The sequence below is a fragment of the Bos taurus genome, chromosome 2, assembly GCF_002263795.3.
Source record: "Bos taurus isolate L1 Dominette 01449 registration number 42190680 breed Hereford chromosome 2, ARS-UCD2.0, whole genome shotgun sequence".
NCBI lineage: Eukaryota > Metazoa > Chordata > Mammalia > Artiodactyla > Bovidae > Bos > Bos taurus.
In genome coordinates, this window is record NC_037329.1 from 61453374 (window position 1) to 61470325 (window position 16952).

The 16952-nt window shown below is 35.8% G+C and overlaps 1 protein-coding gene across 2 annotated transcripts in view; it reads left to right on the forward strand.

The window, feature by feature from the left end:
- DARS1 (aspartyl-tRNA synthetase 1) overlaps positions 1-2560 on the forward strand; it is a 65115-nt gene extending 62555 nt beyond the window's left edge. Inside the window, 3 exon segments of one of the 2 annotated variants that reach the window (NM_001035085.1) lie at positions 192-303; positions 483-554; positions 1891-2258. In NM_001035085.1, coding sequence (NP_001030257.1) covers positions 192-303; positions 483-554; positions 1891-1982 — 276 coding nt within the window. In that variant the 3' untranslated portion in view covers positions 1983-2258. 2 annotated transcript variants of the gene reach the window in all.
- The last annotated feature ends 14392 nt before the right edge of the window (positions 2561-16952 follow it).

A 16952-nucleotide genomic window follows, 5' to 3' on the forward strand; every position in this document is an offset into this window, starting at 1 on the left:
TATCATTCAACCCTCACTAGTTTAATCCCATTTTAGAAAAGCAAATCATGTTTATTGGAGCAGGTTGTATAATTAATTGTAGGGAATAAATGATATTGTTCTTCATGCAACAGAGAGTGTTTTTCCACATATATGTGATAGAAATAGGATGATAGCCTGTTGAGTGGTATTTTTGTTTGTTTTCCCTACAGAAACAATCTAACTCTTATGATATGTTCATGAGGGGAGAAGAAATACTGTCAGGAGCTCAAAGAATACATGACCCTCAGCTGCTAACAGAGAGAGCCTTACATCATGGAATTGGTAAACAGTTTCAGTATATTGAGGAGGGTCATGTATATTCTGAAAGCAATACGTTTTAAAACCCTGTAAAGACTTTTCGGAAACACAGTCATTTGTTTTAATTTTCATTGCACGGTAACTGCTTTGCAATTTTTTTTAAGCTAAATTACTTTTTTGTTTGTTTTATGTTTGTTTTGTAGATTTGGAGAAAATTAAGGCATACATTGATTCCTTCCGTTTTGGAGCCCCTCCTCATGCTGGTGGAGGCATTGGTAATATTCCTTTATATGATGACAGTATTTCCAACCCAAATTTCATTTGGCAGAGTGTTTCTTCAGTTCTAAATGTCCTCAGTATTAGACTCCAAAAAGTAAATTTTGTATTTTGTTATTACTTACAAATAAGTTTATAAGTGCTAAATGTAATAGAAGTTTGAATTAAAAGAATTTTTAAGTGAGTTATGACTAAATGAAATTTTTGAGTATCCTCTTTTCTCTCTGTATTCATAAGTTCATTCCGATTAGTCCAAATTAAAGCTGTCCCTCAAGTCAGTTCAGATGGCTGCTAAATGTTTTTGTTGAAGACATTTCATTGGCTTTTAGAACCATTTCTAGAGTATGTGTAAGATACTGCTCTGTGATTTAAAATGAGTAAATATTTAACTCAACTTTGGGATGTTTGTATCAAAAATTCTTAAAAAGAATTCTGGGGTTTCTCTTGTGTCTCAGCGGTAAAGAATCCACCTGCCAATGCAGGAAATGTCAGGTTCGATCCCTGATCCAGGAGGATCCCACATGCCCTGGAGCAACTAAGCTCTTGTGCCACAACTATTGAGCCTGTGCTAAAAAGAATTCTGAATTTATAGTTTTGTTAAAGGTTTGGTTGTTTGTTTCAGGTTTTTTGGTAAACAGGTAATATACAGATTTCAAATTCAAAGCAAATAGAATAGTGTACATTCACCTCCCTACAGAAAACTATTGTTTCTAGTTTTCTCTTTACCTCTACAAAGATAATCTTTGCGTATGCAAAAGTATATAAAATACATTTTTTACACAAATTATAGTGTGCTGTATAAACCACTCAGTACCTTGCATTTTCGCTTAGTGTATTTTCACTAAGTTGTTCCTTATCAACACTTATAAGAACTTTTTTAATTCTTTTTTTTTTAATCACTACATACAATCCATTGAAAGAATTCATGGTAATCTTGGTAACCAGGTTCTATCAATAGGAACCTGGTTAAATATAATAGTAGGCTTATATTTTTGAAAATATAATAGTAAGCTTATGAAAATATAATAGTAGGCTTATATTTTTGTTTGCTTAAATCATAAGTTTTGGATATTTACATCGATTTGTGGTTCACATTTCACAAAATCATACAGCTTAAGGATATCTCATTTATCCTTCCCACATACAGCATCACCTGTTTCTGAATCAGACCCAGAATACTCCATTTTAAACTCATTTAAAATAATAGAAGTCATTTCCTTTCTAACAAGGAAAAGCATTTTGTTGATCAGTGATGTTATTTTGGTAGTTTTCAATAAGTATGACCCTGAATGATTAATTCTGAAAATGAATTAATGATTATTTTGTTTTCTCCAGGGTTGGAACGAGTGACTATGCTGTTTTTGGGCTTGCACAATGTTCGTCAAACCTCAATGTTTCCCCGTGATCCCAAAAGACTTACTCCTTAAAGAAAATGTTTTTTTATTCTTTCCAGTAACCTGCTATTAATCAGACTGTACCTTAGGTACTTAAAATATGCAATAAAATAAATGTCTTATCCAAAGTGCCACAATTACTTTTGGACTAATTCAGTGTACGTTACTTTAAAAGAGAAGATTTTTATAACTTTGAACATGCTTCAGTAGGAAATGGTTAAACATTTTAATGAAAAATTCATATTATTATGTTAAAAGTTCATTTTGCATTACTACAATAAATGTTAAACAGCAATTTTAAACAGTTAATAATGTGTAAATTTTTTTTTCTATATTACAGTGGCTATAATATTAATGTCTTAAATTTTCAATATTTGGTCTTTTTTTAAAATCTGACATTGAGGTAAGAACAATTTTAGGAAAGTTTTGAGGTTTTAATGAATGTATGATTGGCATATCATGGAAAATTAGGCAGAAAATATCGATCCTTAATAATTGTGCCTGGAAATCATGTAAAGCAGGTTAGAATACTGGTTAGAAATTATACAACATAACATAATATTAAATTGTTAACTAATTAAACTTGAATTTCAATAAAATTTTAAAGCTAATTATGGATGTTTCTGTGTAACGTCATGGCAGTATGATTTTATAGCTGATTCTTGGCGTTTATAGTTTGGGGAGGGGGAGTAGACAACCAGTTTATGTAAATGCCTAAAAGCAAATGAAGACTGATATATTCATAACATGTATTAATCAAGAGATAAATTCAGATGAGTGTAAGGATACAGTTCTTAAAGCTGAAGGCTTAGGTTGCTTAATAGTTTATTTTATATAGATTAAAAACTTTGAATTTTCTGTTTTTATTTTTAACTGATAGGCATTTAGTGAATGTCACTAAAATGCATTCTCACTCCCTCCCAAAAAGAATTACAGTTAAATACACTTTTCCTCTAGATTATTAAATATATCCATGCTAATGTTATTTTTATGGTGAACCACACATAATACTTATAAACAAAACAATTTAATGCAGTTATTTTCCTACAGGAAAAAGAAAAATAATACAGAAAAGTAAGAAGGTCAGAAAGGTAGCATATTAACCTTGGTTCATAAGCATCTGCCCATTATTTTTTAAAGTTAATTTATTTCACCATGCTAGATTATGAGTTCTTTGAGAATAGAGACTCAATTTTAAATCTGTCTTTCATAACCCACCAAAGTATCTCAAGATAAAAGTTAGACACCCTAGAAGTGTTAAATATATTTAAGCCACACCAAGACCTATTTTTTTCTGTATTGTATAATCCCCAAACCCAAAAATAGTATAATAATAGCCTTAGAGCTATTCTTCTCAAGTTCATAGAATTACAGCTATTTCAAAATAAATTGTTTATAAAGTCTAAGAATGATGTAATTTTTGTTTGTTTTTTAATGAAGTATTTCAAACACGTCAACCAGATTGAGCATAATAAAAAAAGGACACCACTGCGCTTGCCACCAAGCTTTAGCAAATCTTAACACTGTCATATTTGCTTCAGATGTTTATTTTCTTTTTTTAGGGAAAAAGTAGTGGATACAGTTAAGGCTTCCCATTTAACCACCCTGATCCTATTCCTTCCTACCCTAGTGGTAACTACTATATAAATTCCATGTTTTTTTAATTCCTTTCCACGCTTTTATATTTTACCTAAATATTTGTTTCTGTGAACATTGTCTAGTATTATTTTGCAGATTTATTTGATATATATATTCTGGTATTTTGATGGAATTATCTTGAATTTATGAAACAATTTGAAAAGACTTGAAATTTTCAATCTCTTCAGTCTACTAGTTAATAAACATGGTATATCCCTTCCTTTTTTTTTTGTTTTTTTTTTCCTTAATTGTGATAAAATATATTGGTGTTCTTTAATATCTTTCAAAATTACTTTTTAAGGAATTCCCTGGCAGTTCAGTGGTTAGGACTCCATACTCTCACTGCCGAAGGCCTGGGTTTGATCCCTGATTAGGAACTAAAATAACACCAGCTGCACAGTGCAACCAAAAATAAATAAAGTAAATAAAATTACTTTTTAATTTTTCATTTATGCTAAAAAACCTTACCATTTTTTTTCTACTGGAAACAAGACTTTTAAGTATGGATTCTGTGGCTATTCCACCTGGATTAGAATTCTCATGTTGCTGTTTATCAGCTATGTAACCTTGGGTAACTTGCTTCAACTTTCCTCATTTTCATAATCTTGTTTCATGGGACTGTTGTGGGGATTAAAAAGCATGAACCCTAAGAACAACACAGAGAATAGTGTCAGGCAAATAAAAAGAATTTGATCTCTTCCTGTCTAATTTTCATGTCATATTTACTTACTAGTCAAGCTCTTCAGTGGAATGTTGAATAAAAGCAATAATGGGAGCATGCTTTTGTTTCTGAATTAATTTTAAACACTCCTAAAAGCTCAAGATTAAGTGATATTTTCTGTAGGTTTTTGATAGTTGCCCTTTAACAGGTTAATGAGGAGTCTATTTGTTAAGAGTTCCTGTTAAGAATGACTGTTGAATATGTCAAGTACTTTTTCTGTTATTTGCTGCAATTTTTTTTCCTTTAGTTTTGAATATGACAGATGATAGTAACAAATCCCTGATATTTTTCTGAAATAAATACTGCTTGAATATGATGTATTGTTAATATTTTATGTATGTACTACTGAATTCAACTTGCTAATATATACAACAAAATTTGTTCATCTTAAGTGTGTAGTTTGATGTATTTTGGTTATTTTATATGGTTAGGTAATCTTCACCTTAACTACAGAATATTTCCATTGCCCTAGAAAATTGCACAGTGCATTAATAGTTGCCATCTCCAGCAACGAAGATCTTTTCTAGAGTTTCATATAAATGGAACAATATATAGTCTTTTGTGTTTGACTTCTTTCTTTAAGCATGATGTTTTGAGATTCATCATGGTGTTGCATATATTAATAGCATATTTATTAGTATTGATCAGTAGTAGTCTACAGAATGGATGTACAATAATTTGCTTATCTCTTCACCAGTTGATATACATATAAGTAGCATTCAATTTTTAGTCTGTAGTGGATAATGGTGCTAGGAACATTTGCTAGCACAAGTCTCTGCAGGCATGTTTTCATTTCTTTTAGGTAGACAGCTAGTAGTGAAATGCCTGGGAACTATGAGAAGTGTATATTTAACTTTAGGAGATACTGCCATTTGTTTTTTCCAGAGTTGCTATTATCACCTTGCATTTCTACCAACAATTAGAGTTTAAGATGCTCCACATCATCACCAACACTTAGAAATATCAGCCTTTTTAATTTAAGCTATTCTCATGGTTGTGGCTTTAATTTGTATTTCCCTAGTGATTAATTGGTTGATTGTCTTCTACTTGATAAGGGCTTTTTATGTATTCTGAATATGAACGTATGTCAGATACGTTTGGCAACTAGCTTCTCTCAGTCTGTGGCTTGCCTTTTCTTTTGTTTTCCTTAGTTGCCTTTCAAAGAGCAGAAGTTTTTGATTTTATGGTTGTGCCTCTATGATCTAGGAAATCGCTGCTTAATCCAATGTCACAAGTTTTTTTGTTCTCTTGTACAGTTTTAGTAATTTGATCTCTTACATTTAGATCCATGATCCATTTCAAGTTAATTTTTGTCTGTGGTATTTATGGTATTTGTAATGGTCAAGGTTTCCACACACACACACACACACACACACCCATGTAGTTGATCCAGACCATTTGTTGAAAATACTTTCCTTTCCCTGTTGTATTGACTTGGCACCTTTGTGGAAAAGAGTTAAGCATATAAATATGGGTCTGTTTCTAAACTCGGTTCTATTCGATCGATCTATATGTTTGTTCTTGCATCAATATCACAGTCTTGATTTTCACAGTTTTAAGTAAATCTTAAAATCAGAAAGTTTAAGTTCTCCAGTCTTGTTCCTCTTTTCAGGATTATTTTAACTATTCTAAGTCCTATGCTTTTCCATTTAAATTTTTGTATCATCAATTTTTTTTTTTTAGTTTTCTGTGTACTAATTCATCATATCTTTCTGTAAATCTAACCATGTGCTTTTGGAAAGAATGTGTTAGGTATCTACCCTTTTAAAATTTTTATGTCTTCCTGATTGACTATTTTATAAAATGCCACTTTATTACTCCAGTAATGCTCTCTTTTGAAATTGGTATTATCTGATATTAATATAGCCATTCCCATCTTCCTGTGGTTATCGTTTGCATATATTTCTCCATAATTTATCTTCAGCCCACCTTTGTCTTTGTATTTAATGAGTTTCTTATAGATAGCATATAGTTGGATCTTGTTTATCAATTCTTAATCTCTACATTTTAATTGGAGAAATTGTCCCAAAAGATTTAATGTCGTTAATTATATGGCAAGATTCGTATCTTCCATTTTTTTTGTTTCCTCATTGCCTCTTCTGGTTTTTTTTAATCTGTTCTTTCCTTTCCTGTCTTTTTAATGACTATTTCAATAGTTTTTAAAATTCATTTTCGTTTTCCTGTTGGCATTTTAAGTAAACTATTTCTATTGTTTTTTTAGTGATAGCTGTAATGATTGTAATATACATTCTTAACATTCACACTCATAGTTGCTAACTTTATATAAAGATTTTGTATCTCTGTTTATAGCCACTATTTTCTTTTCATGTTCTCTTTCAGTTTAGATATCTATGGCATATCAGTTTCTGTTTTTTGAAACAGTTTAAGAGTGAGTTGTTTTTCTTTTGTTTTTTGGCCATGCCACGTGGCTTGTGGGATCTTAGTTCCCCCACTGGGAATCAAACCCTGACCCCCTATACCGGAAATGCAGAGTCCTAACCAGTGGACTGACAGGGAATTCCGGAGAGTTTTCTATTTAATGGGATAATGTTCCCAGTATTCTCATGTTTTTTAAAAAAATTAGTCTCATCTTTGTGTGCATTTTCTAACTTTTTAAAACTTCTTTTACTAGACAGTTATCTTTTAAATCTCTTAGCTAATATTTTTTAGCATTTGATTATATTAATCCTGTCTATGTTTTGTTTTTAGTTCATTAATTTCTGCTCTTGCATCATTTTCTTCCTTTAGCTTTCTTTCAGTTTTTTTTTTTTCCATACTATTAAATTCTCATGTTGCCTATGAGCAGTTTGCTGTTAGTACTGTATAATTATTTTTCCTTTGTAGATAATGTGCCCTCTTTCCTTGGTAGGTACAGTTGCTTCTTTATCTTTGATATACTACTAATTCCTTACGGGGTTTGTTACTCATCTTGTTCATTAGTCAGTTTGCCTATGTCTAAGAACCCATATCTTTTAAATTATGGAAAATTGTTAGCAAGTCCCTCTTCAAATATTGCTTCTTTACTATTTTGTCCACTTTTTGGTATTTTTTGAAACTTAATAGCTAAATGTGGGCCTCTAACCATTCTGTTATGTCTCATATTTGTCACCTTTGTCCCTGTTCTGTGTATGGATGAATTCCTTAGTCCTGTTTTCTAATGTATTTAATTATTCTTCAAATATGCCTAGTCTAAAGTTAACCTGATTTGTTGCATTTTGTATTTTGATTACTTTTTCACATCTGAAGTTTCTAATTAGTTTTTATCTCATTTATGTCTATTTTTGTTCATACATTCTTTCATGATTTCATGACAGTTATGCCAATGACATATGACAATTATACCAATGACATGACAATTATCATTTATGTCTTTCAATAAATTTTTTATTACACTGTCCAACAAAATATTTTTGCCTATGTCTAATTTTGTTTTTGTCTATTCTTGACATGTTCACATAGAAGCGGTTGTCACATGTAAATTCACTGGACCATCTTGAGGAAGATGACTATAATATGAAAGAAGAAAATAGCAATAAATGCTGGAGAGGGTATGGAGAAAAGGAAACCCTCTTACACTGTAGGTGGGAATGCTAACTAGTACAACCACTATGGAGAACAGTGTGGAGATTCCTTAAAAAACTGGAAATAGAACTTCCATATGACCCAGCAATCCCACTGCTGGGCATACACACTGAGGAAACCAGAATTGAAAGAGACACGTGTACCCCAATGTTCATCGCAGCGCTGTTTATAATAGCCAGGACATGGAAGCAACCTAGATGTCCATCAGCAGATGAATGGATAAGAAAGATATGGTACATATACACAATGGAACATTTCTCAACCATTAAAAAGAATACATTTGAATCAGTTCTAATGAGGTGGATGAAACTGGAGCCTATTATACAGAGTGAAGTAAGCCGGAAGAAAAACACCAATACAGTATACTAACATATATGTATGGAATTTAGAAAGATGGTAACAATAACCCTGTATGCGAGACAGCAAAAGAGACACAGATGTATAGAACAGTCTTACGGACTCTGGGAGAGGGTGAGGGTGGGATGATTTGGGAGAATGGCATTAAAACATGTATAATATGTGTGAAATGAATCGCCAGTCCAGGTTAGATGCATGATACAGGGTGCTCGGGGCTGGTGCACTGGGATGACCCAGAGAGATGGTATGGGGAGGGAGTCGGGAGGGGGGTTCAGGATAGGGAACACGTGTACACCCGTGGCAGATTCATGTTGATGTATGGCAAAACCACAATATTGTAAAGTAATTAGCCTCCAATTAAATAAATTTATATTTTAAAAAAAGAAAATAATGCTTAAACAATGAGTAGATGCTATCTCCTAGCACAGTAGTTTTGTGCTAAGTTGTTACCAGTTGACATTTGCAGAGGCTGAGTGTAGCAGGCTCCACAGGAAGTTCTGTCTAGGTATTGCATGGAGCACTAAGGGTTCTGCTAGAGTCAAATTTGTATTGAGGCTTTTATCATAGACCATCTCTTGCATAACTTCCTGCATTTCAGATTGTTTTCTTTTTAATTATTTATAGTAACAGTACTTTCTGAAGTATAACTTTGTTAACTCAAGCTGAAACATGTTTAAGGCTTAAAAAAATATTTTTCCTTTAAGTTACTGTTATATACCATACATTACTGTATAGATGGATGAGATAGGAATATATTTTTCAACATAGAACCTGCAGCATCCTCTGAAAGGTTTAGGATTTTTTGTTTGTCTTCATTTTTTACCAGCTTTATTGAGAGATAATTGACATATCTGGAAGGTTTTAGACCATTAAAAGGGTCTTTTTTAAGGGAAAAAAGCCAGCCTTTTTTATGAAAAAAGTAAGTTTTTAATGTTTTAATAATTGACTTACAATGCTAGTTTCAGATGTACAACATACTGACTTGATATTTTTATATTTCACAAAATGATCACCAAGATCAGTCTAGTTACCAGTTCCACTATAAAAAGTTATTATAATATTATTGACTATATTACTCATGCTGTACATTTTATCCCCATGACTTTATAAGTTTTTGCTTTTTATTTCCACATATAAGTGAAATCTTTCTCTGTTTCACCTAGCATAATATCTTCTAGGTACTCATGTTTTCACAAAGGGCAAAATTTCATTCCTTTTTCTGGCTGATTAATATTCCATTATATATACCAAATCTTCATTCATATATAATAGACACTTAAGTTGCTTCCATATCTTCCTTATAAACAATGCTACAGTGAACATAGAGGTGCATATATCTCTTCAAATTGGTGTTTTTTTTTTCTTTGAAAAAATACTCAGGAGTAGAATTGCTGGATCATGTAGTGTGTGCTTAGTAGCTTTAGTTGTGTCTGATTCTTTGTGACGCTATGGACTGTAGCCCATCAGGCTCCTCTATCCATTAGATTTTCTAGGCAAGAATACTGGAGTGGGTTACCATGCCCTCCTCCAGGGGATCTTCCCGACCCGGGGATAGAACTCGTGTGTCTTATGTCTCCTGCACTGGCAGGCAGGTTCTTTACCACTAGCACCACCTAGGAAACCCTATGGTAGTTCTGTTTTTAATTTTTTGAAGAACCTCCATACTTTCCATGCTAAGTCGCTTCAGTCGTGTCCAACTCTGTGTGACCCCATAGACGGCAGCCCACCAGGCTCCGCCGTCCCTGGGATTCTCCAGGCAAGAACACTGGAGTGGGTTGCCATTTCCTTCTCCAATGCATGAAAGAGAAAAGTGAAAGTGAAGTCACTCAGTCGTGTCCGACTCTTAGCGACCCCATGGACTGCAGCCTACCAGGCTCCTCCGTCCATGGATTTTCCAGGCAAGAGTACTGAAGTGGGGTGCCATTGCCTTCTCCAATACTTTACATAGTGACTTGATTAGTTTATAGTCCTACCAACGGTACACAAGGGTTCCATGTCCCCCATATCTTCACCAACAGTTGTTATTTATTACCTTTTTGATAATAGCCATCTGATAGATATGAGATGTTATCTCATAATTTTGATTTGTATTTCCTTGATGATTAGCAATGTTGAGCATCTTTCAGTGTGTGGTGGCCATCTGTATGTCTTCCTTAGAAAAATGTCTAGTCAGATCCTCTGCTAATTTTTTAATTGTGTTGGGTTTTTGTGGGGGTTGTTTTGTTTGATGTTGAGTAGTATGAGTTCTTTTAATATTTTGGATGTTAACCCCTTATCAGATATATTAAAGATCTTCTCCCATTCAGTAGGCAGCATTTCCATTTTGCTAATAGTTCCCTTTGCTGTAAAAGAGCTTTTTCATTTGATATAATTTCATTTGTTTATTTTCATTTCCCTTGCCTGAGGAGACCAATCCAAATATATATATATAGCTAAGGTCAGTGTCATTGAACATACTGCTTATGTTTTCATCTAGGAGTTATGGTTTTGGGGTCTTACATTTAAGTTTTTAACCCAGGTTGTGTTTATTTTTGTATATGGTGTGAGAAAGTTCAGTTTGATTATTTTGGATGTAGCTGTCTAGTTTTTCCACCACCATTTATTGAAGTGGTTGTCTATCCCCACTGTATGTTCATGGCTCCTTTGTTGTAAATTAATTGACCATGTAAGTGTAGGTTTATTTCTGGGCTTTCTGTTCTGTTGCGTGGATCTTTGTGTCTGTTTCTGTGCCAGGATCATACTATTCTGACAATAGTAGCTTTTTAGTATAGTTTAGTATAGTACGGAAGCATGATATCTCCACCTCTTAAGATTGTTTTGGGGACTCCCCTGGCAGTCCTGGTGGTCCAGTGGTTAAGACTCTATGCTTCCAATGCAAGGGGCACAGGTTCGATCCCTGGTTAGAGAACTAGGATTTCACATGCTGTTCAGGTCAGTCAAAAAGCAAATGCATCCAAAAATAAGGTAAGATGATAGGGGGATGGATAGATGAAGAGTTACATGATAAACAAGCTTAATAAAGATAGTTTTAGCTATTCAGGTTTTTTGTGTTGCCATACAAATCTTAGAATTATTTGTTCTCTGAAAAAGGTCATTGATGTTTTGCTAGGGATTGCATTGAATCTGTAAATTACCTTGAGTAGTGTGGTCATTTTAACAATATTAGTTCTTTCAGTCCAACTTTCCATTTGTTTATGTCATCTTCAGTTCTTTGGGACACTAGCCCACCACTTCAGTCTGCTGGGTTTCCAAATCAAGTCACTATTCCTTGCCCTACCCTGTCTCCAAAAATGTCATGTGTTTGATATTATAAGTTGATGGGTTTATTTTGGGAGTTCAGGGATGAAGCTGTCAATAATTAGCCCAAGGTAAAATGGAGTTTACATAGGAGTTTTATATTCACATCTGAAAATTTTCTGTTTTCATTTAAATGTAACAATGTATTATATGTATATATTTAGTTAAAACACCAAAATGTTCCCCCAAAGCCCTTCTTTAAAAATAAGTCATCCATAGGCTTCCCTGGGGCTTCCCTGATAGCTCAGCTGGTAAAGAATCCACTTGCAATGCAAGAGACCCCAGTTCAGTTCCTAAGTCAAGAAGATCCCCTGGAGAAGGGATAGGCTACCCACTCCACTATTCATGGGTTTCCCTGGTGACTCAAATGGTAAAGAATCCGCCTGCAATGCAGAAGACCTGTGTTCATTCCCTGGGTTGAGAAGATCCTGTGGAGAAGGGCATGGCAACCCACTCCAGTATTCTGGCCTGGAGAATCCCCGTGGACAGAGGAGCCTGTTGGGCTACAATCCATGGGGTTGCAGAGAGTCTGGCATAACTGAGCAGCTAAAGCACAGCACAGCATAGGCTTCCCTGGTGGCTCAGTGGGAAAGAAGCCACCTGCCAATGCAGGAAACACGTGTTCAATCTTTGGTCAGGGAAGATCTCACATGCCATAGAGAAACTAAGCCTGTGTGCCACAACTATTGAACCTGTTCTCAGAGCTTGGGAGCCGCAACTGTCGAACCTCAACTGCTGAAGCGCGGGCACCCTAGAGCCTGTGCTCCACTAGAGAAACCAATGCCGTGAGAAGCCAGTGTACATCAATGACGAGTAGCTCCTGCTTGCTGCAACTAGAAAAATGCCTGCACAGCAATGAAGACCCAGCACAGCCAAATATAAATAAGTAAAATTTTGAAAAATTAAAAAAAAAACTAGCCATCTATGACAAGGAGCCTAGATGAAGAAAATGGGACCTTAGTCCTACAACCCCAAGTAAATTATTTCTTCCAAAAACCTGGACAAGCTTCAATGTACATGCCTCTCCATGAGTTTTCAGAGTAGAGGCCAGCTTGGTTGATATCTTGGTTTCAGCCTTATGAGACTCTAAGCAGAGCACCTAGCCAAGCCCTCCTAGATTTTTGATCTATAGCAGGGGTCTCCAACCTTCTGGCTCTAATGCCTGATGATCTGAGATACACTGATGTAATAGAAATTAAATGCACAATAAGTGTAATGAGCTTGAATCATCCCAAAACCATCCCCTAACTCCAAGGAAAAATTGTCTTCCACGAAACCAATCCCTGGTGCCAAAAAGGTTGGGGACCACTGATCTACAGAATTGTGAGCTAACGAATGGATGTTGCTTTAAGTTCCTAAACTTGTCATAGGTTGTTATATAGCAGAAGAAAACCAGTACACTGACTGACTTGTATTCAAATCTTAGTTTTGTCCTTTCTTCAATCTGTGATCATGTACAAGTTACTTTATCTCTGTTTTCCCATGTGTAAATGGAGATACTAATGCGCAGCTCGGGACTTCCCTGGTGGTCTAGTGGTTAAGAATCCCCAGGCCAATGCATGGTACTGGGGTTCAGTCCCTGGTCCAGGAAGATCCCATGTATCATGGAGCAACTAAGCCTGTGCACCTCCACTACTGAGCCTGCAACCCTGTAGAGTCCAAGAGCTGCAACTACTGAAGCCCTTGGGCCTAGAGCCTATGCTCCACAGCAAGAGAAGCCACCTCAATGGGAAGCCCGCACACTGCAATGAAGACCCAGTGCAGCCAAAAAATAATAATGATACACAGCCCAGAAAGTTGTTGGGAGGACTGCAACTACCTGCACTCCCTCCTACTGGCACCTAGAAGCTGCTACTTGTGAGGAAGAATCAGAATAGCCAAAATAGTCCCCCACGCCAGCCACCAGGTGGTGCCACCAGACAGGGATTGTTTTTGTGTTGTTCAGTCGCTAAGTCGTGTCCAACTCTTTGTGACATCATGGACTGCAGAACGCCAGGCTTCCCTGTCCTTAACTGTTTCCCAGAGTTTGTTCAAACTCATGTCCATTGAGTCAGTGATGCTATCTAACCATCTCATCCTCTGCTGCCCGCTTCTCCTTTTTTTAACTCCAAACAGGAATAGCTGAGTTTTTATCCTGAACCTCTGGCTGGACTAAGTAGAGGGAAGCAGTGAAGTGGACGATGGAAGTGAGGCTGGCTCTTTATACCTACAACTGTTTACAACTCACTTGTACAGAATCAAGAGATTAAAGAGGTAAACTTCAGAGAGATGCTATGCAGTATGTGCAGAAGTTGTAAAATATGACTTTATGTAATGATTTACTTGGGCTTCCCTGGTGGCTCAATGGTAAAGAATCCACCTGCCAATGCAGGAGGCATGGGTTTGATCCTTGGGTCAAGAAGATCCCTGGAGAAGGGAATGGCTACCCACTCCAGTATTCTTGCCTGGAGAATCCCAGGGACAGAAAAGCCTGGCAGGCTACAGTCCACGGGGTCACAAAAGAGTCAGACACGACTTAGCAACTAAAAAACAATGAATTACTTAAAACCTATGTCATTCCAAATGTATTTGAGGTAGTTTACAAAATAAAACTGGGCCTCCCAGGTGGCGCTGGTAGTAAAGAACCTGCCTGCCAATGCAGGTTAGATGTAAGAGACATGGGTTCAATCCCTGGGTCGGGAAGATCCTTTGGAAGAGGGCACAGCCACCCAATCCCATATTCTTAGCTGGAGAATCCCATGGACAGAGGAGCCTGGCAGGGTGCAGTCCGTGGGGTGGCACAGAGCTGGACACGGCTGAAATAGCTTAGCATGCACACATGCACAAAATAAAACCATACACCAAGATAATTGCTAGTGAGAAAACTGGGGAAAAGAAAGGAAAACTGGGGATATATAAATGGTATGGTATTAAGATCTTTCACCCATGCTAAGGATGGTTTTTAACCTTCCCAGTAATCACTGAAAACAAGGACACAACGATGGTATACAATTCACAGAGAAATGTGCTTAAAAAAAAAAGCAGAGACCTGGATCCTTACAAACCAGACACCACATAATATTGGGCAAGAGTTCTTGGAAGATACACCACAGACATTTATATTTCTTCTCGAACATTTATGTCTGTGTGTGTGTGTCTTTTGCACATTTTTAATTCAATTTTAGTGTTTTTCTTCATGGGCTTCCCTGGTGGCTCAGATGGTAAAGAATATGCTTTATATGGGTTTGTTGCACAATAAGAATAGCTTCTTGTCACATCTGTTGTCTATAATACTGCAACAAATACACCAAGAGTTAATATCATAAATGTACTTATTTATTTTAATTTTGTTGTATTTTCACATGAGTTTTAAATTTTGATGTATTCTAATATATAGGTATACATTTTTCCTTATATATGTGTACGTAAGGAACATGTGCACATATGTACCTATATATTATCCAATATCCTATTACTTTATTACTAGAATGCATTTTTTCCATCTAGAGACCAGCTAAATAATTACCTTTATTTTCTTCCTGTTCACTATGGTTTAATTTTTTTAATTTTTATTGCTAAAGACTACTGAATTTCAAAATGTATCTGAGGTTCAGGCCAATGTTCATAAGAACTGGAATGGAATGACTTCGCTGGTGGTCCAGACTGCGCTCTCAAAGCAAAGGGCCTGAGTTTGATCCCTGGTCAGGGAACTAGATCCCACATGCTGCAACTAAAACCCAGTGCATCCAAATAAATATCTTTTTTTAAAGAACTGGAATGGATAGTGTTCTTTATGCAAATAAAAAGGAAACTTTTTCTAAGAAAATAATTTTAAAATAATAGATTTTAAAAGATAAAAACGCCACCTGGCTAAGAGTAGTAGCTACCGGTTTGCAAGATCTTAACATTTTTTTATATACTCTGTCTTCAAATCATTGTTTGTTTGTTTGTACCTTGCTTAATTAAATGAGCCAGACCATTAAGTGCTGCGCAGAAAGTTGGACTGGTGCTTGCTGCTGTTTCTCATAGATTAAGATGTCATCACGTCCCTGGAGCAAGTAAATGCTCTATTTTCAACGTCAGTAATCTTTAGGGAACTCTTTTTCCAGATAACTTTTTAAAACCTTATCTCTTAAAGATGTTCAACATCCCTGGCAATCAAACTGAGACACCAGTGAGATATCAAACTGGCAGTGATGATAAGACATGTTTATTGTTTGCAACAGAATGGAGTACTGGAAACTCTGAGACCCTGTGTGTGGAGCATAACCTGGCCCTCAGCCTGCATTTCTGGAAGGCAGTTTAGCAGTACATGTTCAGATGTGAATGTGCACAGCCTTTGACCCTGTAAACCCTCACTCTTAGAATTTATCCTAAGAATGCTGCTGCTGCTGCTAAGTTGCTTCAGTCGTGTCTGACTCTGTGTGACCCCATGGACTGCAGCCTACCAGGCTCCCTCGTCCCTGGGATTCTCCAGGCAAGAACACTGGAGTGGGTTGCCATTTCCTTCTCCAGTGCATGAAAGTGAAAAGTGATAGTGAAGTCACTCAGTCGTGTCTGACTCTTAGCAACCCCATGGACTGCAGCCTACCAGGCTCCTCCATCCATGGGATTTTCCAGGCAACAGTACTGGAGTGGGGTGCCATTGCCTTCTCCCATCCTAAGAATACAGGTACTCAAAAAAGATGTTACAGGGATGTTCCCTGGCCATCCAGTTGTTATAACGCTAGGCTTCCATTGTAGGGGCCATGAGTTCCATCCCTGGTCTGGGAATTACAATCCCATATGCCTCACTGTGTAGCCATTAAAAAAAAAATGAAGAAGAAAATGGATATTATAAGGATATTTATATAAGGATATTTATTGCAGCATTGTTCTATATCAGTGGGCAAAAAATTATCAAATTTCCACTAATAGGTCATTAAATAATTTATACACTTTATAGAATGTTAATCAGTCCTTGAAGAGCACAATACAGGCTGTCCTTGTTTTGCATAGTTCTGCAGGACCCTAAAAATGACCATACAAACCTAAACTGTGCAAAGCAATGTCAAGAATCAAAGGGGGGAAATATGATTGTTCTGTGACCTTTAAAATCTGTCAAATGCTAAAAATTCTCTTAGTGTTGATTATAAGTGTATAGCAAAGTAAAAAATAGCAAAATTAATATTTAATTATATATTACAATTGAAAACATTAGAAATATTGAGAATTAAACAGTTTTCATCCTTTGTTTTAACATTTTATTAAGAGTGTTTCCGTTCTTCTTGTTTTAACTTTTAGTACGAACACCATCCATCTTATGCTTTGGTGAATTGTCATGCTACTTCTTAAATTCAGATAAACTTCTGACACTTAACCCTTTGTACTTTCAATGTCATGAAGTATCTCCAGGAGTTCTTTACCTGTGAAGGTTTTTACTCTTGTCT